At 34.4% G+C, this 25,748-nt stretch overlaps 1 protein-coding gene across 2 annotated transcripts in view; it reads right to left on the bottom strand.

The window, feature by feature from the left end:
• Positions 1 to 18,122: 18,122 nt before the first annotated feature.
• The window catches only part of LOC140438416 (uncharacterized), a 32,584-nt gene continuing 24,958 nt past the window's right edge, over positions 18,123 to 25,748 (bottom strand). For both annotated transcript variants that reach the window (XM_072528096.1, XM_072528098.1), the window contains one exon: positions 18,123 to 18,362. In XM_072528096.1, the coding sequence (XP_072384197.1) occupies positions 18,219 to 18,362 (144 nt within the window). In that variant the 3' untranslated portion in view covers positions 18,123 to 18,218. The remainder of the gene's footprint in view (positions 18,363 to 25,748) is intronic.

Raw genomic sequence — 25,748 nt, 5'->3', positions numbered from 1 at the left:
ATGCATGGTACGAAAAGTTTGACTGGCTTACGGGTAGTATAACATTAAATAAATTGTTTTGTTGGCCATGCATTTTATTTGCCACAGCTAATACTAGCGACAAAGTTTGGCTCAAAAGTGGTTATACTGATTTGAAAAATTTGTCTCGGAGTCTATTGTTACACAATAAAAGTTCTCAACATATTACATCGAATTGCAAGCTTACTCTTATGAGAAAACAAAAGCAAAATATCGCCACAGCACTAGACAATTCGCGTAAAATAGATATTGAAAATTTCAATGCTAGGGTTAAAGAAAATCGGCAAATTTTAAAAAGCCTTATAGATATTACGTTACACCTCTGTATGCAAGAGTTACCGTTTAGGGGGCATGATGAATCTAATGAATCTTTAAATCGCGGGAATTTCAAAGAGCTAGTTGTTCTTGTTAGTAAATTTGACACTAATTTAAAAACATTTTTAGAACATGATAATGACTCTAGATCAGTTTTTTCTGGGACATCTAAAACCATACAAAATGAATTAATCGATTCAATTGCTTTTGTTATAAATAAAAAAATTGAGGAAGAAATTTCAAAATCATTATTCTTTTCCTGGCAGGTGGATGAGACTACTGATATAAGCTGCCATTCACAACTATCCGTTATTTTTCGATACGTAATAAACGATAAACCAGTCGAACGATTCATGGGATTTTACGATGTAAGTTCCGGGCGTTCTGCTCAAGATTTATTTGAATTTTTATCTATCAAATTTCGAAAGTTCAACTTGCATAGTAAATTAGTGGCTCAGACATACGATGGAGCTTCTGTAATGTCGGGAGAAGTGAATGGTCTACAGGCAAAAATTAAATCTATAGCGCCTCAAGCCATATTCATTCATTGCTATGCACATGTATTTAATTTAGTTTTAAGTAACGCATGCAGTTCAATTCAACAAGTTAAAGTTTTTTTCTCAACCTTATCCGGTTTTTCTTCATATTTTTCTAAATCTACAAAGCGTACCCAAGTGTTAGAACACATTGGAGGAAATCGTATACCTTCTAATGTAGCAACTCGCTGGAATTTTACTTCACGCGCAGTTCTCACAGTTAATAATAATAAGAATAAATTACTTGAGACCTTTGATTTTATTATTAATAGTCGCGATTTTGATGACAAAACAATAAGAGAAGCAGTAGGTTTAAAAGCTTTTTTAGAAGATCCTCAGAACATATTTTTTTTAGAAATATTTTCGTTGATTTTTCATCAAACTGATACTGTTTTTTCCATTCTACAAAATAGAAATACAGACATTGTTAAGGCCAGAAATTTACTTCAAAATACCCTAAGTAAAATACGTGAATTTAGGAGTAACAGTACTTATTTTGATACAATTTATGAAAAACTGGATACCGCTGCGTTACACTCGAAACGTCGTCGTAAGGGAGTTGAAATTACTGATAAAACTCAACAATTAAGGCAAATTTTTTTTGAAATTCTTGACATTATAGCAACCCAAATAGAGGTTAGGTTTTGCGACGTTGAAAAATTACATTTCTTTGATCTGTTGAATATATCAAAATTTCCCATTTTTGCTAAAGAATTTCCTCACGATCTATTAAAAAACTTGACAACGCAGTATAATATTTTTGATATAAATCAACTAAAAAGTGAGTTATCCGCTATGTACGGAAATGATATAATAGAAAATTGCGCAAGCCCTTATGAAATGTTAACTTTTTTTCACGATTATGATTTAAAACTTTGTATGCCAGAAGTTTTTAAATTATTATGCATTTGTGTTATTTTGCCAGTGACAAGTGCTTCTGCAGAAAGAAGTTTCTCCGCGCTAAAAAGGATTAAAAATTACATCAGAAATACAACTGGACAGACACGATTGAGTAATATGGCAAAAATCTCAATTGAAAAATCATTTATAAAATCACAGGATGAGAACGTTTTTATAGACGATGTAATAGATCATTTTGCAGAACAGAAGTCTCGCAGAATTCCTTTAATTTATAAAAAACTTTAAATTTTAGAACTCAGTTTTCCTTTTAGAATTTATTTTTTTGAAGTTTTTCTAAAATAATTATAATTTTTAAAAATCGTGAAATAAAAAACCAAAAAACAAAATTTAACCCTTTGTTTAAGTTTATTTAACGTAAACGGCCTCACGTTATGATGTCACAAAATCGACCTTCCGACTAACATCTTACGACGAGAACGATCAATGGAGATATGCTAGACCGAAGCTTCAACTGAAGGGATATGTGAGAGCGTGAAGAAGATGGCACTAGATTAGCAGTCGCCATTTATAACACTTACTAACAAATCTCCCAGATAAAAAATACCTACTAACCCCCAAAAAAATATAAAAATCCCAAAAAAATTAATAAAAAATATAAAGATTCAAAAAAAATATAAAATAATAAAAAATTCACAAAAAAATTATAAAAATAAAAAAAAGCCACGGGAGATGCCACCTAGATCCTTGAGGCTACAACTTGGCCGCTAACCAAGGTGCAGGCTCGAGGATTAGAGCTCCCTCGTTTTTCGTTCGCTTTTATCTCACGATACGAGATTTCATGATAAACCGGAGTAAGTCGCTTAACGACACCTTGGGTATCATTTAAGTTACATTTATGAGCACCCTATTACACATGGTGCTCATAAATACAGCTCAATCGCGGACTTTTTCAAAAAGCAGTCAGCCCTTATGTTGCACCTTCAGTGCACATAAGGGAGGGTGGAGGAGGGCTTAGGAGAGCTTTGAGGTGAGGATGACTTTTGTTGATCCGCGCGCGTATCATCAGAAGTCCTTCTCACGCCAAGTCATTGTTTGCTGGCGCGAGCAATGCCTCCTTAGCCGGGTATGACTGGAGCAAAGAGAAGCTAACCATAATAATAATAATTTTCCTTAAGTGTAGTGTGCCTCACCATCTTGTACTATCACGAGCCGCCCCTGATGATGGTGTACTAATAAATAAATTGTATGAAGCCATGGATGAATTCTACATCTCCGATAAACTGATAAGATTGGTTAAGGCTACAATGCGTAAAGTTGTTTGCAAAGTCGAAATACAGGGCGAACAATCACAGGCATTTGAAACGCATGTTGGGCTGCGACAGGGAGATGCGCTGGCGTGTCTCCTTTTCAACATGGCTTTGACCTAAACATTGTAAAATTTTTGTTTTGGATACTGCAAGAGTCACAAAAGATACTTTTAGGTGTTTCGTATTTCGTCGCATAATATTGTACACGAAATGGTGAACAAGAGAACAAACGTCATCACTACCTTTCTCCCTTCTATTTCTGAATACATGTAAAAGATACTTTGTGATTTAGCCAGTACGGTAATATTAAATACGTATTCATAAAGTTGCGTTTTATAGTATCATCATCAATTTGAATATTAGGTACTGGAAGATTTATTCCGTAATCTATGCAGATAGATGCTGACAAATTTGCGTTATTTCTACTGTTAATTCGAGTATGTCGTTTTCTGTCATAGAAAGTGCCTGCTTGTAATTTATGTATTTTGTTTTTTACATGTAATTTGTGAATCTTACGATCAAGGGATGCTGAGCGATTCGGATGATTTGTACTTTTTTTTTAACATCTAATGCTTCAACTTTAATTTTATATTCATCACATACACTACAAGTATCTGTGCGTGGATAACCAAAACTTATATTAAAATCTGTGCAGAATATACTCCGGTATGTTTCATAATATACTGTCACGTCTTTGTTGTCCTCTAGAAACATGCTGTACATTTTTTTTACGTTTAATTCTTCTGGTAGGTACAGCTTGATTGAGTCGTGAAGACTATAATGGCTGGTCCGTCCCTTGAATAAGTTAATGTGTCCGCGTACTTTACTTTTAATTTCTTCGTCAAGTCTGTGGTGGTTTCCATGTTTCCCCTTTTATCACTTCTGTTTTCTTCAGACTACTGACTAAATATTTAATTTTCTTCTTAGTTGTTTCATGAATCGACATAAAAGCTTTCTTACATACGGTAACCTCTGTCGCCTGAGACTCTATCATAGCGAGCACCCTATACTTGTAGACAGCGTTATAATGGCGTGCATCTTCATTTATCGACGGTCTTTGAACTGGCAAAACTGATATCAAACCACTCAAATATCTATTTTGTACATTATGAGATTCAAGAATATTAAAGTCTCGCAGTATAGTTTGTCGAGCTTGTTCTGGTATTTGCTCGAAACACTTCCTTTTACACTCACATGATACTCTCGGTTCATGACTCGCGAGTTTTATGTTTTACAACGTCTGCCATCCGTCTGTGTGACTTTCTTTTCTTAGTTTTTGGCTCGACACACACTCCCATGCTATCAATACTAGTTTCGTTACTCATTTTAATTCTTACGAACACTATTTTAGCTAAACAACACAGACATCAAAAACGTATAATCTCTCTTCAGAGAACGCGTAAGAGTAAAGTACGAAGCAACAATGAACAGTTTTTACTGAAAGTATGGCGAATTTCTCAAAAGGTCAGGTAATGGGCACGTTCTTTCGCTGAACAGACATAAACAGCCTCTTCTATCGCTTTTTAGCCTGCAATGTGCCCTTTATTTATTATGGTTTGTTTTTTAACCAGGAGAAGTAATTCAAATTTACCGCGCCGTTATGCTTGTTTGTATAGGTCCAACCGCAGGCAAGTTTAATCCACTAAATTATGACATTTTGACACTAATGACAGTTATGAAATTTTAAAATTCAAAATATATATCGACGATTTTGTGTATTTTCTGCGTTATTCGTTTAATTTTTAGATTTTTCGTTTGCATTTATATAAGAAACAGTCCTTTTCAGAACTATTTAGCGAACTATTAGTGTTATTAATATAAAAATATGGATTCAATGCTAACTACTAGTACTAATTATCATTCTCCACTTAGAAAAAGCGAGTAGATTTGGGTCATTTATCATCAAATGAAAAACAATGCATTATAAACATGTACAAATAAATAAAAACTGACAATCCCGGAATAAAAATGGCAGCAAAAATAAAACAGGCAACAGGTTAGTTTTGCAGAATAGTTATTATTAAAATCAAGACTTACTAAAGTAATATGCTAATTTTAGGTATTGGAATTCAACTATTTACAGAGCAATTAAGAAATATAAGCCGACTGGAACAGTAAGATGTCCAAAAAATATTGGAGGTCGACCTTCTATCATTGCAACATAAAATGAAAGAGTTAAAACATCTGTCCGACAGATAGTTCACAGCTTCTTTTTTAAGAATGAAATGCCTACTTTAAATAAAATTTTAAGTGGAATTTAAAACCGCCCAGAACTTCCAAATATGTGTCGTTTATTATTATATAAATTCTTAAAGCAAATCAATTTTAAGTAAGTATATAGTAAATATTGAGTACTTTGGAAACTTGAGTACTTAGGACATGTGATGAGAGGGCAAAAATACGCATTATTACAACTTATTATGCAAGGCAAAATCCGAGGAAAGCGAAATGTGAGAAGACGAAGAATATACTGGCTTAAATTAAGGGAATGGTTTAAATGCAGTAGTGCAGAACTTTTTAGAGCGGCAGTCAACAGAGTCCGCATAGCCATGATGATTTCCAACCTTCGATAGAAGATGGAACTTAAAGAAGAAGATAGTAAATATATAGTAAATAAAAAGTGCAACACAAAAATCTTAATATTGTGTCTGAGTTAGGCAATTAATTAGAAGATAAAAAGCTTTATTCAAATGTACATTTTTTTATTTGGTAGGTACTTAAAGATAAGTCAAAAAAATATTCTCACGGAACGTGATGATATTATAAGATGGATACGTAATTATTCTATAAAACAGTACCTACAAAAGTTTATTAACATTTTATTAAATTATTTAATTTTTATTGTAATTAGAAAAACAAAAAAATATATTTATTCAAACTCCTCCTCCTCTATCTTTTCTTCTTTGTAAGGATGTAGTGGCGTCATGTAATTTGTTTGACTATTTCTATCCAATTATCTCCCTCCTGTGGGTGTTGTTTTGCTTCGGAGGATGAGTAACCAGTCATGTCCTTTATTTGGTCCGACCTTCGTACTGGAGATCTTCCTTTGGATCTGGATTATTCAAATATAAACAAATAAAGTTAGGTTACAATAAACGTGTGAGGTTGTCCGATACTGATTACTGGATTACTGCAAGGCCGAGATAATCAAACGAAAAAAAGATGTATTTGGTGACTTTTCTAGTAAGTTTCTTGGGTGTGAATCTGTCTTTTTAGTTTAGTCCTTCTGGTTAAAAAACAAACCATAGTTTGTATCGCAGTCAGCACCTTTTATTCCTGTACGGGATTATAATTTTATAAAAAATAAGCAGAATGAGCCCCTTTTATCAACTTTTAAAAGCACTGGATAATTCGCAATAAAATTTGAAACAACTTAGCATAATAAAGTGTAAAACTCAAAAAATGTCAATGAGCCCCTTTTATTTCTGTACCGTTCATATATAGACAACTTACAGAAGAAATAGGCAGCGGAATATGACAGGAGGACTCATTGAGCCCTATGCTCTTCAATTTAATCATGGATGAAAATATCTAAAGCGTTAACAAAAGAAGAGGATACAGAATGGGGAATAACGAAGTAGAAATACTCCGTTACGCAAAAGACGCAATATTGATAGTCCAAGATAAAGATAGTCCGCAAAGACTAGTCCACTACTGGTCATTATCTACCTTACGAATATTAAACATCAATTTCTAATAATCATATTACCATTTATTGACAAAAAATATTGTAACACTTTTTATTTACCTGTTTTACTCTTCCAACTTTTCTTTTTAATTAAAAATGTATGGAATTATCCACATGTTAATAATTATTTAATTTTGCAGAGAGAGACTACAAAAAAGGATGAAGGTCCATTAGAGATACTTGTAAACATCTCAAACGTGAGGGCAAATTTAAGAATGGTTCTACTAGCACAAAAAAAACAAAAAGATGTGGAATTTGGCTCCTTACCTAAACTTTTTAAATAATGTGGATAAAGAAAAGAATACGATTTGGGATGTGAAGAATCACAATTTGTAGAGTACCCATTTATAGCAGATACAAAAAAAGAGTGTATTTCTCTGGATGAGACAAGTAATATAATAAATGAAAGTGGTACAGCAGCTATCACTGGGCAGATGTCTCCGTGTACACCTTTTACATTGATGCAGAAAATACAAAAAAAAAAATGTAACGGACTTATTGGGGAACTCTCAAAATGAGAGATTTAAACTGATAGAGACAATGTCAAAACTAGAGAAAAAGGATATCGTTAACTTTTTTTAAAGCATTGCTCTGTTAGTGAAAGAACTGTCTAGGCATGCAGAAAGAAAAGGCAAAATACGCACCTTGGCTTTTGTTTAAAATTGCAAGAAGAATGTGCAATGCAGGAGGAGGAGGTCATATATATCCAGACTGAAGACAATTTTTAATTTTAGTAATAGTAATTAGTTTATAGATTTTAATAATAAATATTTTTATCACTATTTACAGTAACACTATTTATCTCCTCCAATATGAATTGGTGGTTAAGATACAATTGAGCTATATCAGTTATAAACAACATTAAAAAAACTAAAAGCAAATTAAAATTACTATTTTATTGACTTTATTTCCAGTCCCGAAATAATTTTCAAACTATTTTAGAAGTGAACTCTCGACTGGAAATTAAATCATCAACAAAAATATGTAACTTAATTTTAGTTTCCTGAAAGTTCCTTGTGACAAAGATAGCACACCTGCATATCTATATTCATAATCATTTATTGACATTGTAATAATAAAATTTTATAAAACATTTTAATTTCCACTTAGGAAATCATTATCATATACAATAAATAATTTATTAAATTTTTGTTATTGAATATTTGATAACGCATTCTGAACTGGAAATTGATAAGTCAAATAAAAGATAATTTTAAGTAATATTGTGGTATGTATAGTAGTAAATATTAAAAGTTTATAATTATAATAATCGTCATCTACCTTTCAGTACAAAAAAAGATTTATCATGTAATATTTTATTACCTATTCTAATATTTCCCTTCTTCCTATTTTTCTTTCTTGCCATTCTACTTTACCCACAATCACAAAAAACTTCTATTCAAAGAAGTCATGTTCTTTACGCTCCTACTAAATTCATCGCAACGATGAGTAGATATTGGAGCAACATCATTTGTTATTAAATTGTGTAAGAGACATGCGGCTCTAATTAAAAAATGACAAAGTTATTTGGTTTAACAGCGATTGAAATGTTAAACACTGAAAATACTTGACTGAGAAGTCCAAAAGCATTTTCAGATTCTGTCTGTAATTAAATACTGCTTTTTGAAAATCTCCCTTGGCTTGTACGTTACTGTAGGGCTTTACTAGATTTTTGGCGAAACAGTTCGAAGCTAAAGGACTTTACCTCTAACAATTATAAATGGCACAACTGTCTTTGAGCCAAGTAATGCAGCATCTTGAGGGAAAGTAATTTTGTTCTTATACAACTTTTTTCCTAATGCAGACTTGGTAAATATGCTATTGTAACCCTCTTTTCCGTACAAGCCTACACCAGCAGCTGAAAATTTATAATCTGCATCTTTTATAGCTAACGGAACTATTGAAAAACAGTTTTTATAATTAAAAAATTGAGACCCAATTTTGGAAGGACGTCATTTATTATTTTAATATGCTTTCCATCAATTTCACCGACAAATTTAAAAAATTTCATCTTTCCTCAAATTCTGTTGAATTTATTTTCCATGTGTCCTCTATTGGAGTAGGCATTAATATATTATTTAGTCTCTAATCACATTTTTATAGTTGTGCAATATTATAAATACAAATCTCAAAGAATGGACAGATTTCCAAGGTTCTGTTTCCAAGAATTTGAAATGAAGTGAATGCAATTATTATTGTTTTAATAATAGTTAATTTGTAGATATAAATAATAAATATATTTAACATAAACAATGCTACTGTTTTCATAATTCCACAAAATAAACATTTTCTACAAACTAACCTAATGGAACAGTAAGTTTTTTTTTTTCTGGCGTTATCACTCTTTTTGGCTAATTGGCTTAGTTCCAGTGCCATAAAACAAAACACACACACACACACACACATATCACTCTTTTTACCATTTGTAAGGTGATTTTGTTATGTAACCAGTAATAGCACATAACACAAAATGTAACTGATTGTTTGTCAAACGAAAGAAACTATAAAACTTGGTCTCATTCTTAACCAGACATTTACTTATTAAATTGGATTGGGATCCTTCTTCAACCCTCATCATATAAATTTTATAGGTTTTACTCTTTTTGGAGTTACCTAGTATTATTTTTAAAATATTCTTCTCTAATTCTTACTCATTTATTATATGAAGATAAATCTGTCTCCGTGTATGCTGTATTATAATCAAAACTCTCGCTTTTCAGTTCAATATCAGCTGTTTGATTGTATGTGTCTAAATACATAAGAGAAACCGCCCCTGGCAGTGCATTAATTACTTGCGACTGCTGCTTGCTTGGAATACATGCGACAATCGCATAAGACAGACTTTTTTTCGTCGTCATAGAGGAGGATCTGAAATCTTCAAAAGACACCTCACTCCAGAACGTCTCCTGACTGACCGTAGTGCAGGATTCGCTCTTAGTACTCTCGGTGATAGTTACCGAGGTACTTTAAAATGCCCTCTCGATGCCAAGTCTACGACGAGTGCCTACCTGCTAAACCAGACCCTCTTCTGTCATCCAGCGATCAGGAAGTGGAATGACCGCTGTAAGGTTGGCGTCAGTTCCGAAGCACTACCTTCATTTATCCACAGAATATCGGCAAGAACGCTCCCTGTCCCTTTTCTCTGTGTCCCTTTTTTTTCTTCTTCTTATTCTTCTTCGGCTTTTCCCATTATGAGTTCGCCGTTTTCGTCCTTCACAGCACTCTATTCTCCCAGTCATCTTCTCTGAGGTCTCTATCTATCATAGCATTTCCGACGTATGTTTTCCATCTTGTAGCAGGTCTTCCTCTCCGTCTTCTTCCTGGCGGGTCCCAGTTTAATATTCTTTTCGGCCACCTATGCTCTGGCATTCTTTGTACATGCCCGTACTACTGCAGGGCTCTGTTTTCCAACTTTTTTGTAATTGAGCATTTTACTTCCATTTTGTTCCATATTTCCTCCGTTCTTATTCTATCCGTTCTTCTGCTATCGACATCTGAAGTGCTTGTTTTGCCCGTGCTATTTTCATTTCTATATCTTTCATACAAGTACCATCTCGGCTAATCATTGACTCTAAATACTTAAAAGCCTTACAACTCTTAATAGTCTCTTCTTCTAAACTTAAGTTCAAATCTGCAACCTCGGGTCCAATACATAAGTATTCGGTCTTGCACATATATATCTTGAGTCCCCAAAGTTTATATTCTTCCTTTAATTTCCTTATCATATATTCCATATCCTCCCTGTCTTGTGCAAAAATGACTTGATCATCTGCGAAAAGTAGTGAATGTAATATATTCTCTTGTACTGGTATGCCCATTGTTCCGCATTTTGTATACCATCTTTTCAAAGCCTGTTTTTGTTTCTTCTAGCCTTCTTTTGTTATTTCATTACCTAACTTTATTTGCACTTGTGTTTCTTTATACAGTCTTTGTGTTATATTCACCCATTTCTCTCTAACACGCATTCTTCTCATTGCTTCCCATAGTTGTTTCCTGGGCACGCTATCGTATGCTTTCTCTAAGTCGATAAAGGCCATATGTGTTTCAATGTTTTTTTCTTTGTTCTTTTCAATCACCTGTCTCATAATGAATATATTATCTAAACATGATCTGGCTTTTCGGAATCCGGCTTGTTCTTCGCTATAATGGTCCATGTGTTATACTAGTTTTTCTTTAATAACTGATGAAAAGATTCTTGCTATTGAAGGCATTACACTGATCCCTCTGTAGTTATTTGGTGACCTTTTGTCACCTTTTTTAAAAATGGAGGACATGTATGATAAATTCCACTCATCGGGAATCTTCTCTCCTGCTTCAATTTTATTGAACAACATTCGTATAAAGGATACTATCCTTGCACCTCCATATTTCAGCAGTTCCATTTTTATGTTCCCTGGTCCTGGTGCTTTATTGTTTTTGGATTTCTTTAGTGCTTTATTTATGTCTTCCTCTGTGATTTCTGCTTCCTTAGTTATTATTTCACAGGGTCGTATGAGATATACTCCGGCCTATTCTCCTTTTAATAATTTTGTGTAATGCTTTGTCCACTCTTTTGATGTAATTATCTGTATGGTATTTTTACTTCGTTTATTACTTCTGATGTTTTTTATTTTTTTCCATGCTTTCGTTGATCTGTTATACCCTATCGTGTTGTCTATGTCTCTGCACATTCTCTCCCAGTATTCGTTTTTGTCGAGCTTTATTCTTTGTTTAACTTGTTGTCCGAGGGTAACATATTCTCCCCGTGTTCCTGGGGTTCTGTCGTTTAGCCATTTATGAAATGCACTTTTTTTTCTTTTGGTGCCCCTTTTTTTTTGGTGCCAAAAAACTGGTCTACTCTGGTCACACAGTCTAATTCATACGGTCTAACTCACTTTTCTACCTTCAACTTACAGCATCCTTTCATCTTACCTTTGCTGTTGGTCCAGCTGTCTTTCTTTCCCTTTTTTTTTTCATGCTCACTGCATTCATAACTGTCAGAGAATCCAGTTGCCTGTGACCACAGTCCGCCTAATATCTTATGTTCTGGATCAACATCTTTGTCCACTGTGCCACATCTTCAATGTTGTTCCATTCTTCTTGCCATCTTTTAATTGACCTCTTCCTTTCTTGTCTTTTCTCGGCCATAGTCCAGGGTCCATGGAGCGGTGATGGTATGCAAAGCTACCGCAGATACACTCCTGTAGGTGCATGCCACTCGCTACAAACTTGTTTTGTCCACTCGTGTCATGAGCCTCCTGTAGGCCGTTATCTATATCGCCCCACTCCAGGCTGGTGCCTCGTAGTGGAAGATCGATTACACACCACCGTGTAAGACCCTCTTACTTTTGGATTTGGGTCCCCCAATGTTCTATTCGAAGTCTTTTGGGTCCCACGTTCTCTCGCACGTGCTCTTCACATTTTCTATTCTGGTGCAATGTCACTCCCAGGTACTTTACGTGTTTCTTGAGTGATAGACACGCCCCCGTATATTGTAGTTCCACATTTTGCCTGTTCCTTTTCCCCTTTAGAATGATGGCTTCGGTTTTCTCTGCTGTGAGTTTTAGTCCATACTGTGTCATTTATTACCTAATTTATTTCTTAGAATGCATCTTTAGCATAAATTAAATAAGAAAAATTATTTATCTTACTACTTTAGCAGGCAAGAACCAAATACAAAACAAAACAACATTTCATTTGTTGGAATAACCTCTCCAGTCTTTTATGTAAATTATATGTGGCTTTTACATATTATCTTAAGTTTCTTTAATTGATAGTAGATTACTTTATGTACCACTATTTAAAAATTCTCAATGTCCGCTCTTTTGTTCAAGGTTTTCTGTGTAGTTTAAATTAAACATATTTATAAAAACAGTCTTTTCTTTGTAGTTTATTCAGATTAATGTCACTCGTGTGCGATGTTAAACTTCAAGGCATATTCATGGAAGGTTCTACAATATATACTTTGTTGCAATTATTACACGGTAGATAGTACACAATCTTGCAGCTTTTTTTATATTTAAGGGTAATTTTAGCTTAGTGCGCAACTTCGATACCGTTTTCATATCTCTGGCTCCAATTTTAATATTTAGAGGCTATTATAAGACAGGAATATATGATATAGAGTGATATAGTGACTACGTTCCAAAAACATATTAAACATTAATCAGTTTTTATGTTAACCCTCCATCACTCGCACCTCAAAAAATTACGCTATCACTCGCGTGTTAGATTTTATCTAACATGTGGGTATAGGTTAAATAAATGAGTCATTAGTACTTATTGGCTAAGTTTATTGGCTACTAACTCACATAAAATGACAAACATATTTTTTTAAAACAAAACTGCAATAAAACTACTAGGTAAACTAAAAAAAAACATATACATTAACCTAGATCAAAACAAATAAGGTGATTTATTTCAAAAAAATGTACGCATTACGCATAAAATTAGATTTCTTCCTCTTCTAGGCAGTGGTGACAAGTAAAATTTGTTAAACCAGTGTGCTCTTTATATATCGGCAACTTACAGTTAGTACAATAATGTTATGTAAACCTGTTCTTTTTTACAGGGCAAAAAAACATCTTGGTTTTATAGTTGGAGATGCCCCTTGAGAAACTGATGGCTTTTCTCCGGTTATATTTCGGATCCTGAGTCTCAACTGAAAAGGCAGATTTGGGATAGTGGAACGTCGTTGAAGATGGGACATTAAAAGTTGCTTGCAAAGCTCCGCAATATAGCTTCTTCGAGAATATTAGTGTTATTGTTGTAAATTATTTGGCTGTTTATAGTTGAAATATTTAGTAGGCTGCAAAAAACAGTAAACGGCCAGCGATTGCTTAATCAAGTCACCGAGTATTCTGCCTTCATTTTATCAACAACATCCACTCCGCCTTTTGTGAGGTTGTAATCAGTAATAATCTCTGGCTTCATGGTATGCTCTTTAGTGTTTTCAATAATGAAACCATCGCTGTGTAGTGTTAAAAGTAGTAGTATATTCTTATTTTTTTTTTTGGCACATATAATACAAGTACACACTTGTTTCCATCGTCACCATATGCAAACATGCTACTACATAAAGGTCTTCCTTTTACATTTGTCAACTAGGGGGAATTTGTTGTTTGTTTTTACGCAAAGTACCTATCGTTGTCAAGCAATGATCGTTCAATAAAGAGTTGGTTAAGGGTACAGAGTATTATTTCGACCGGTTCCACTTATGGGTCGTATAAGTCTTTTTATTACACTAAGTATGCAGATAAACAGTTAGTGAAAAATATTTCATATATTTCTCGAATGGGTGCAAGATTATCAACTGCCGAATTTTCTTGCCTCTTAGTGGCGTCGTCAAATCTTACAGCTTGAAATATTTGGCGAAATCTTTTCTTGGACATGGTAGCTGCAAAAATATCTGGAGCTGTGCCATCTAATTTCCAGAGTTCGTCAGTATTTAAATGTTGCGCTCTCTTTACCCCAGCAAGGAACAAAAGTCCGATAAATGCTTGCATTTCCTCGTAGTCAACAGCAGGACAATCCCTAGAGCGAGTGTAAAACACTCTCATCATATCCAGTTTTTGATTTGTATATTTTACAATATTATTCATAGCATTCGAGAAAAACAATTTCCAGCATTCTAATATGGTTTTTATCACCTTGTGCTTTTTCTTTTACCTCAGGTAAGTTCGTAACAATATTACCAGCTTTGGTCTTACCTTTGGAAGTGTGTTTCTTATGTTTCAACCATGGTGTTTTATCTTTGCCATAAAATCTTGGATAACCATCATCTTGGCTGCTTTCTTTCATGGCATCTTCGGGATCACTGGGTAGATCTTGTGTGGACTGCTCAGAATCTTTATTGTAGATACTGTGTTCAGAACGAACATCACTTAAATCCTTATTAGAATCTAGTGGTTACACATCGCTGTCTATCTCTTCATACCATTTTAGTAACTGATTTTCCATGTTCTTGTCCACATTTACCTTCAATAAACCAAAATAACGCTTATAATAACGGATGTTTAACAATATATAGGTATTTCACTAAAAATATTACCTTTTATGATAATATTATAACTTTTGTTAAGTGATCTCTCTAAAAATCAACCTACGCCACCTCACGTAGTTAGATTTTTTCTAACGCTCCAACGAACGCGATCGCTCGCGTGTTAGATTTGTACTAACAATAACGAATAACCGCTGTCGGCTGTAAGATAATAGATACTTCCTCTATTATTTAACATTCCTGGTTGAAGAACCCAAAAGAAACAATATTTCGAAAATTATGGCGAAATATTTAAAAATGTTAGATTTTTTCTAACGGAGCAAGTAATGGAGGGTTAATGATACGAGGCATGTTTTTTAAGTAAGTACCGTTTTGCGATTCCGCCGTCGCAGCGCTACGGTCGGCGTTCAGCGCATGAGCGCTGGTTATCTACATCTCTTGTCTACGCACTGACGCCATTACAGTCTGATTCTCCATTGTATACTTGTTTACTCCAGTGTTTAAGATGCCTCCAACAATCGTGAGTCACGCTGATTGTGAAGTACGGGCTGTTATACGATGTCTTAGTGCTAAAGGCGTAAAACCGATCGATATTCATCGTGAGATCGTTGATGTTTATGGACAAAACATTATGAGTGATGGAATGGTAAGGAAATGGGTGAGAGCATTTAAAGATGGCCGCGCAAATGTGCATGATGAAGAACGAAGTGGTCGTCCTTCGATCGTTAATGAAAATTTGGTGCAGAAAGTGGACGAAAAGGTGAGAGAAAACAGACGCTTTACAATTTCATCATTGTCCGACTGCTTTTCTTAGTATTCTCGTAGTGTTTTGTATCGCATTGTTACCGAGAACTTGAATTACCGGAAATTGTGTTCACGTTGACTTGACTTTGACTTTCCTTGAGCGGTACCACAGTGAAGGTGAAGATTTTTTAGACCAAATTGTTACTGGTGACGAAACGTGGGTAGCTTATGTCACACCAGAATCGAAACAACAATCCATGGAATGGCGACATTCATCATCACCCAAAAGAGTGAAGTTTAAGCAAACAATTTCTGCCCGGAAAATCATGTGCATAGTTTTTTGGGACAGAAAAGGAGTATTGCTAGTGGAGTTTTTGCCTCGTAATGAGACAATCACTGCAGCGTCTTATTGTGAGACATTGAAAAATCTGCGTCGTGCAATCCAGAACAAAAGACGTGGTGAGTAAGGGTATCGTTTTGCTGCATGACAATGCTCGTCCACATGTGGCTAATCAGACCAAAGATCTCATCAAATCATTTAAATGGGAAACTCTAGATCATCCTCCATACAGCCCTGATCTGGCGCCCAGCGACTACGATTTGTTCCAGCACTTGAAGAAACACCTGGGCGGTCAGCGTCTTCAAGACGATAACGAAGTCAAAACATTTGTGATGCAGTGGTTAACAAGTCAGGCAGCAGAATTTTATCAGGAGGGTATTCAAAAACTGGTGCCACGTTATGACAACTGCCTCAATATTCACGGAAATTATGTAGAAAAGTAGATTAAGGTACAGGCTTTCACGTAAAAATTAAATTATTGCCATATCTTTGCACGTCTTTTTTTAATTCCTAAACGGTACTTACTTAAAAAACACCTCGTACATATTTAGCGACCAAATATGGAAATTTATATATATTAATAAGAAGTTTACAAACTGCCCTATATTTATTTAAAGACTAGTGTATACTGGAGAATTACCAAAACTTTCCTCTACGAGAAATAAAGGGATATGGCATCTTCCACCGATATAAACTATTCTACGTCTACGAAATCGTAGAAGACCTAACTGGTTCTCTGACTATAACTAGTTAATAGTACTTTTTTCACCTATAAAATCATAGAAACTCATAAAAAACAGCGTCAGCTAATAAAAAACAAAATGAAATCTACCAAAAAAAATATTACAAACAAAAATAATAAAAAAGAGATAGTTCACGCCTATACTTCAGCCAAAAAATAAGTCATGTAGCGACGAATTTATTTTTTATTTACGTGTGACACACAATTCATGTGTAATACATAATTAAAAGCAATATTCTTATAAAAACGTTAAATGGAGTATTATAAACGAAAATAATATATCAATATAATCTAAAACATTTTCGGTCTCATTCAGAACTTACATCTTCTTAGTTTTTCTTGTTGTTTTGTCAATATATTACCCACCTTATCTCTTTACTTCTTTTGTCTAAATAACTTTTTGCTTTTGTTCAGTTTCTGGGAACATTTTCTCGTATTTATTGGCTTACTTAGATCTTGTAGTTCTTGAAGTTGTTTGTTCATAGTTTCTCTCTTCTTTCTGCGGGAGATTTTATTTTGCTTGTCGCATTCTGTACCCCTGTTGCATCATTAAATATGCTTTGATTTTTTTCTCTATTATGATCTGATATTCCACGTCAAAACAGTCATTCGTTCTTGTTCTTCTTTGTTTACCTTTCTTATCTAGTAATTCTTTAGCTGCTTCTTTCATGATGTTTCTGCATCCTTCCCCTATTCATTTATGATTTCATGTTTTAGTCTATTTTATAGGTTGATGTTTATATTTTATTTATATTCTCTATTATTGTTTTGTATTTTCAATCCTTCTACATTGCATCGTTCATGTTTAGAATCTATTTCTTGTTATAAATGTTTAAAATTCTGGCCAGTAGTGATCAGAATCAGCATTTGTTCATCTTCTGGTGTGAACATTCTATTCTGTCTATCATATTTACTGTACAATTTAAAATTATCATACCATCTATTCTAAAAAAATTTACTATGAAAAAAATGTCACTTTTAAAATCAGAACATCAAAAATATTTAAAATTCGTTACATCGTTACATTCGTTAGCATCAAATTTTTTCATTTTGTTGGGCTGTAATATCATTTCTGTTCCATACCATGCAAATTAAACGTTTACATTGTATTCCAGTTCTTCCTTTGACGGAATTTGTAGTTTTTTATTGACGTTTATAAAATGAAAGGATTTGCTTCGTTGTGCAGTTTCGGCAATCTGCTGATTCAGCTGTTGATTCATCTGTTGTGTCTTTATTTTGCTGTGTAAACATATTTCGACATAATGTCAGGACATGTAAAGGTCTGATTTCCCAGGACTTTTACATGACTCATTGTTAAGACACTAGTTCTCTTAAGATATAACAATATGTGTGGAGATAGTGAATTGCTTGGTAAGTATTGGGTCTAAAAGGATTAACTTATTCAAGGACTAATCCTCCCACCCTAAAGATTAATGAACGCTGTAATTTACGAACATTGATGATACGGACCTCCTCAAGCTGGAATTACGGCAAGTGCATGCATTAAACCAAACTATATGAAACTAAAGAAAAGTGTCCCCTTCGTGCGAGCACTGTGACCTAAAATGTATAAAATAAATATTTATGTTACTGGTTTTACTGTTTATTAGAACAACATAAGATTAACAATTAATTTATTAAACTATAATAAACAATTTGCCGAAGATACTAAATATTATAAAACAATAATTAATGTAAAAAATTATTTTTGTACAAATGTCTCATTATTGCTAAACTAGCACTTTTAAAACCTGTAGAATCTGCCTTCTGCAATATTTGGCTGAAATTTTCGCCTTGGGAATCTGTGTCCAATAGTTCAGCCATGTTTGGATCCTAAAAACATTATCACGATTGAATTTATTTTTAAACAATTATTAACAAATATACAAAATTACAATGAATAAAATTACTGTAATTTCACCTTAGCTTAATTTTTATCCTTTTATTAGTTGATATTTTAAAAATAATAAATATGCCAAAGAAGCTTTTTGTTATATAACAGTAAACTTTGTCAACTATTGTTAAATTGTTTGTTCGGGCTGTTAGGCCGTTGTCTTCTGACATTAGTTTTCGATTTTTTGCCAATACTAGGGGTTGGCATCTTCTGGAGATGTTCAGCCACAAAAAGATTAAAACAGGGGAGTAGTGAGGATGAAAAGTCCAAACTAGAATCGTTAAAAGTCCTAATAAAAGAAAAAGATGCAGAAATTACGGCCCTCAAGAAGAAAATAAAGACACTTCAAGAAACGATAGTTACCTCACAAAAATCAATTAGTGACCATATGAACTCCAAATATTTAAGGAACTAGAAGAAAAAAATAACAAGGAAGAGAATAACCTGGAAACCCAGGCCAAAAGAAACAAAAGGAAGATAACCTGGAAAACCAGGCCAAAAAGGCAACAAGCACACAGCCAGAGAATATAAAATCCACGAGAGCAATCCCAAAAACAAACAAGTAGCTGAAAAGCCAAAATACAACAAAAAGAAGAACAAAACAAACGAAAGAAGAAAGAAGCTTTCCCTCCGCTAGCGACCCTCAACTCAACAGCAAACGAAAATGCACAAGTGGGTGTTGCGCATATTGCTCAGCGTCCTCCGTCTCCGTGTCAATTGGAAACAGATGGAGAAACACTAAAAGCAAAACCAGCATGGATACCAAAACCGCCTGTAATCCAATTACAGCGCGTGAACAGAACTAGTGCAATCCTAAATATTACCCAGAAATAAAGCATAATTACAACAAACAAGCTGTCAAGACGTTTGATAAATAGATAGTTTATTTGACTGCAAGTTATAACAAGGTTTACAGCAAGTCAAAAGTAAAATATTAAATATTAAACATTAAAAAAAAATAGAAATAATACATTAAAAATATTTCAAACATTAAAATACATAAAAACGTACAATATAGACATATAATTTAAATAATATTAAATTTGGTTATGTTGCAGCTTGGGCAGTTCACAGATACACTCTCGTAATATTCACCTAATGTATAAGGACACATGGTCACTAGGTACTCTTTGACTTAGTGTTTAAAAGCTGTAGTTGAATTAATGTTTTTAAGTTTTTGAGGAAGTTGATTATACAGTAGTAAACCACAGATAGTAGATGACTTCCTACTTATTTCTAAATTTCGATAAGGTACTACAAACTGTCTCTTATTTCTTGTGTTGTGCGAGTGAATATCACTGTTACATAAAAAAGTTCTTTTATTTTTATATATCAATAATTTACAAGACCAACCACGAGCAACACCTCTGACGCAATACATCTGACAATACGCTTTTGGGCCTTAAAAACGTCCTTTGTACTAGAAGAGCCACCCCAGACAGTTATACCGTAACTCATTACCGATTGTACCTCAGCAAAATAAGAAAGACGAAGGTGTTTGCATTCTAAATTTCTCAATTGATAACATTTAGAATTGAGTTCTTTACATACATTCCAACAATGAGTCTTAAAAGATAAATGAGAGTCAAAAGTCACTCCTAAAAACTTCACATCACTACAACTCAAAATACCCTCACCATTAATGGAAATACTTAAGTCAGGTTTAGTAGAATTTAAACGGAATGTAAATGATAATAATTTAGTTTTGTGAACATTGAACAGGAGCTACTGATTACTGGACCAATCAGAGAAGGTCTTCAGTGAGTTTGTTATTTTATCTTATAAAAAATTTATGTCTTTATCGCGATATAGCATTGTTGAGTTATCCGCATAAACTGATACAAATGCATCACACATTACATGTGGTAGTTCATTCATATACAAAATAAATAAGATGAAATAAGTGGAAAAGAGACACTTATTCAGGCAAAAATCCATGAAGATTACAAGAAAATGATAAAAATAATAGAGAATATACGAAACCACGCCGATCTAGTGAATAGCCTTTCCATTAGAAGAAGACATCAAACCACGTATGGCAATAAGGGAATTACTTCCTACTACAAATACCACGAAGATGTTCGAAACACTAAGAGACGAACACAACATAGAATGTGTCTTAATAAAAATATGATATCTAGGAAGAGTGACAAGACACACCTTCCTATGTTCGTCATGACATTGGAGAGGAAGACGTTGTTGAGAAGGTAAAACGCTTTACCAATTTGATGCACATGAAGGTCCGCATCGAGGACCTTAGAAAGGCAACAGGGCCCACGCAGTACTTCAACTGCCAGGGATACCATCACGCACAGAGAGCATGCTTTAAGACACCCCGATGTGTAAGGTGTGGCGAAAGCCACCAAAGTAAAAACTGCCAAATGCCTGAAGAACAAAAGGCAAAATGTGCAAACTGCCAAAGACATCACCCGGCAAACTTTAGAGGGTGCCCCAGATGTCCAATCTGGGGTCGCCAACTGCAACTTCAAAAATAAAGACCACAAGCTACACAAAGAAGGCCGCAAACTACACCAAGCGGGCCTTCATGCGCTCAGGCAGTCAAAGCGCAAAACACCGAGAATACAATTCTCATCTCAGAGCAAAAACAAGACGGCCTAGTAAACTCAGTAAATGAACTGGTTACTAGTATAGACCACGAGGTGATCGCCGATATAAAGCTTGCACTGAAGTAGTGCAAGCAAATCGGGGATACTTGAGGACAGGCTCCTGAAATCCAGGAGGCATAAGGACCAACCAGAATATACTGGACGAACTGGTCAATAGATACAAAATGGATGTCGTGGCAATACAGGACACAAAGCTGATGAACAACATCAATATCAAATTTCCGGGCTACGACATATACAGGAATGACAACACAAGAAGATCAGGTGGCACAGCAATAATAGTGAAAAAATGGATAAGTCACATCATAATTCTAACACCACAACTGAACACTATGTAAACAACAACAGTAAGAATACAAATGAGGTAAGGAGAAGTCAGAATTACCTCCACCTACGTAAGACCTCAAGATCCACTGATCGAAGATGACTTAAACACGTTCCTAAACGACGAATTCTCAATTATAATAGGAGACCTAAACGCAAGATCTTCAAACTGGAACGACAGAACTTTGAACAGAAATGGAAGACTACTAAATACATATTTAGAAAACAACGACGACGTTATGGCAATTGGCCCCACAGACCCGATCCAATACCCAGGAAACGGACTTCTTATACACATAGATATTGTAGTTGCAAGAATCCTAGGACTACAAACAGAAATACAAACATTAAACGAAGGCACAACGGACCACAACCTCATTCTATCAGAACTAGAAATGTGGGAAGAAGAAACAGCACTCAGAAACAGCACTCAGAAACAGCACTAAAGAAGAGGAAGTAGAAATCCGCACGGGTAGATTTAAAGATATACCATAAGTAATAAAAGAGTTGATAAGGGAAAAGAACAGAGCAAAGCAGACAGCAAGAAGGACAAGAAACCAGGCAGATAAAAATAAAGCAAATAGACTAAACAGAGAGGTCAAAACAGCACTACAACAACACCGTAGTGAAAGCTGGGAAAATCACATAAGAGACTTGGAGAAACAAGAACCAATTATGCAAAATATTTGAAGGCTTTAGAGAAATGACAGAAAGCCATCCCTAAGAAACAAATACCACCGGCATTCATTCAACCTAAAAATAGAGACATAAATTTAACATGGCTTTACGAAAACGTTGCCATGGCTTCATCATTCAAAAAAAAACAAATGTGTATTGGTAGCTTCCAGTTTACATCACGACGATAACATCGATAAACAAACTGCTGATCTAAAGAAACCTGAGATGATAACATTCTATAATGTGACCAAAGGAGGTGTAGATTCTACTGATTCGATCAGTTATGTGGTGAATATAATTGTGCAATAAATACCCAACGCTGGCCTAAGGTCATATTTTATGGAATACTGAATGTAGCTGGTGTAAATGCTTTTATACTCTAGTAACAAGAGTACTCTCGCTAGACGACATTTTTTAAAACAGTTATCATTGCAGTTGATGGACAACCATTTAATGAAAAGCGCTGAAAACATGCATTTGTCACGCCAAACCCGATTTGATGCAAGAAAATTTGCTGGAATGGAACCAATAGAAGAGAATAACCCTGAGCCTTCCACTACCAAGAGAAAGTACTGTACCGGGTGGTCCAATACGCCGATCTCTCGGCTATATATCAGAAACTATTCATGTTATAACTTTAGGAGAAAAAATTCCTAAGTAAAAGTGGCCAAGAGAAATCGCTGGAAATAACTTTCAAGTTTCTGGGTTAACTGCTAGGGGGCGTAACCTGTGAAGAAAAATTTGAAAACCAGTTTTTTGTGAAATATGCCTAATTATACCAAGTTTTAAATAAGTAAACTGTTACGTTCCAAATTTAAAGTAGAAAGTCCCACCTCTATTTTATCAAAATTTAAATAATTCAGGACGTGTAAGAGCGGTTGCCTATAATATATTATAAGCAAGGTGGCGAAAATAAAATTAGTAATTTTCAAATAGGGGTAATGTCTGGCAAATTGTGCTGAAGTTAAGGGAACACGTCCTCTTTTTTGTGAAGAAACTAATTTAGATCGTTCTTTCTAGAGTTATCTTGGAAGAATTGGGATCATAAAATTGAAATTTTTGAATCTCGGTACTATTCGGTGACCTCCGTGTGTCAAGTTGTCAAGTGTTCGGAAAGACGACGGAAAGAAAGTGATTCCAGGTTTGAGAGTGTTACTGAAAGGTTGGGCTAGATTAAAAACGGCATTTTTGTTTTTTTGCTTTTGCTGCTGTTCCATGTGGGATCTGGACTAGTCCGAACCGTGTGGATATTCAAGGGGATTTGCTGCCTTCGTGGAAGGGTTTTTTTTGGAATATCCACAATTTCGCTAAAAAAAAGCGGATCTACAGTACACGTGAATACCGGGAGTCGTATTTAGATCAAGAAATTAGCCTTAATCACGAGTCCAAATAGCCGGCTACGCTTCGGTCCAATTTGGGATATTTCAAACCCCTAATCTGGCTAAGAAGGGTGAGTGTTAGAACATTTCGTTTTTAATTAATTAAAAAGTTGTAGTTATTTTTTTTATCCCATCTCTAAAAAGCTATTCACATTTTTATCAGTTTTCATACATTCAAGTTCGGAGACAAGTTTTTTTTTGTATTGCTCCATTATCGCCAAAAGGCAGATAAACAAAGTGTTAAAATCAATATATTTATTTCCAAATAATTATTTTAGACACAGATGGTAATTAATGTTTTCTTGCTTCAGGGTTGGTTGGTTGGTTTGTTTGTTTTTTTCTGCTTCTTCTTCTTCGTATTTTTCCATCTGGCTGTAATTTTCAACTTTTCAACATTGTCACACAAGTCTATGTACATCGGCAATCGTATGGGATTTTGGATTGAAGACACGCTGAACTATAACTGGAATTCCACGCGGTGAAGTATATGAATATTCGAGGTATGGATCGATAATTAATTTTCAACGGAAGATTTAAGCACCGTCTAATTTGGTTTGCGGAATACAATAGTTTTTTTTTAAAGATTATTTGCTGTTAGTTTTTATTTTCATATTTACAAATACTTTACAGATTTTTTTTAAAGATAATTTGCGGTTTATTTTATTAATTCAATATTTACACATACCTATTTTAATTTTGTAAACTGCGTCTAAGGGGGGGTTATATATTTGAGATTTATTTTATTTATATTATTTTCTGCGCACGCACTTGAGCTCACGTGGTGTCCTATTTGCGTTAATTATTTTTTTTGGTTGGTATTGAACCGCACACCCCTTAGCGTCCGGTACTTTTGATACGTCTTACCTTTCATTTTGTTCTGTTAAATAGAAATAACTTATGAATTTTTGTTAGGCAAGTAGAAGCCGCATTTTTATATTATTTTTTTATTAAGCCTATGGTAAAGTTAAATAATATTGTAATATGTAGTATGTATGTATTTATTTTCAACTATCTTGGGAATCTATTTATTAAAATTGACTAAATTCTAATCTGACAATTTCATTTATTTTTTTATTTATTCAGGTTGTATACTGTTACTTAGTATTTTAGTAGTAAACCTATTGGTAAGTTGGTGGTTTATTGAATAGCAACGTAGGGAAGGCTGTGGGCCAATTTACCTGGCGCCCCTGATATAACTTCGGATTTTTTTTGTTTTGTGGACCGCACGACCATCTCCACTGTTTTGTCTAGCCGCGAGCCATTCCCAGACTGTCACCGTATAGTACTTTTCTTTCCGGGTGTACGTCTGATTTATATTTGGTACATTCTGTAATTTTTTTATATAGATTCGGTTTTGTACGCCACATATTTTGGCGCCCAACGTGGGGCCCTTAATTAATTAACCGTTTTTTTGTCAACCCCTTGTGTAGATTCCTTTTAATTAGTTAACCTAACGTGTTTGGGCTTTAATTGACTAACTTTGATTTATTTACTTTACCACTGGTTTTGCACTTAGTAGTAGTCTTAGAACTTCGTGTTTAGTGGAAGTGTATGCCAAGAAGTGCTTACTAGTTTTTTTTTGTGTGACGTGAAGTTGGAAGAAGCCAAAAATGGAACTTAAAAGAAGATACTTTGAAGTGGTGTTGTGGAACTTAGAAGAATTATGGATATATTAGGACTTTGAAATATTTCTATTTCAGTTGGAGTTCAAATTTATTTTTTTTAGAAGTTGGACTTCGAAATTCTACATTGTGGTTTAACTTACTTATGTTAGGGAATGTAAAATCTTTTTTTTTGAGATTATGTTGTGACTTGTAATTTGTTCTGAAACAATGAAATTTTGAAAATCTTTTGTGAAATTTTATAGATTGAATAAAGCGACTATTACTTTTATTTTGCTTTTGGTTTGCTCCCATTAATAAAGTAAACTGTACCTGTGTGTTAATATTTTTACTTATATCTTGATTTTGTTTGAATATTTGCTCCTTTCGGTTGATACATTTTTTTTTTAAATTTTGAACTTTGGCAAGATGGTGCGAAAACTTGTACCCAACTACTTAAGGAAAGAGGAACTGGAATATGAACTCAAAATTCGTGGAGTGTCTACTGGCACTGTTGAGTCTATGAGGTCTAGTCTGTCTGATGCACTTAGTCGTGAGGCAGCAAATGAAAGCTTTAGATATCCTGAGCACCCATTCACCTTTTCACAGGATAAAACTGCAATCGAGACTAAACTTGCGGAGCTGAATACGGCTGTTGGAAAGTTTGCCGGAACTCCTACTTGTGCTGAGTCCTTGAGATTGCGGACACAGATTAA

This window comes from Diabrotica undecimpunctata, chromosome 4, assembly GCF_040954645.1.
Source record: "Diabrotica undecimpunctata isolate CICGRU chromosome 4, icDiaUnde3, whole genome shotgun sequence".
Classification (NCBI taxonomy): Eukaryota; Metazoa; Arthropoda; class Insecta; order Coleoptera; family Chrysomelidae; genus Diabrotica; species Diabrotica undecimpunctata.
The sequence above is the reverse complement of the archived record's forward strand: the minus strand, read 5'-3'. Positions and strand labels throughout refer to the sequence as shown.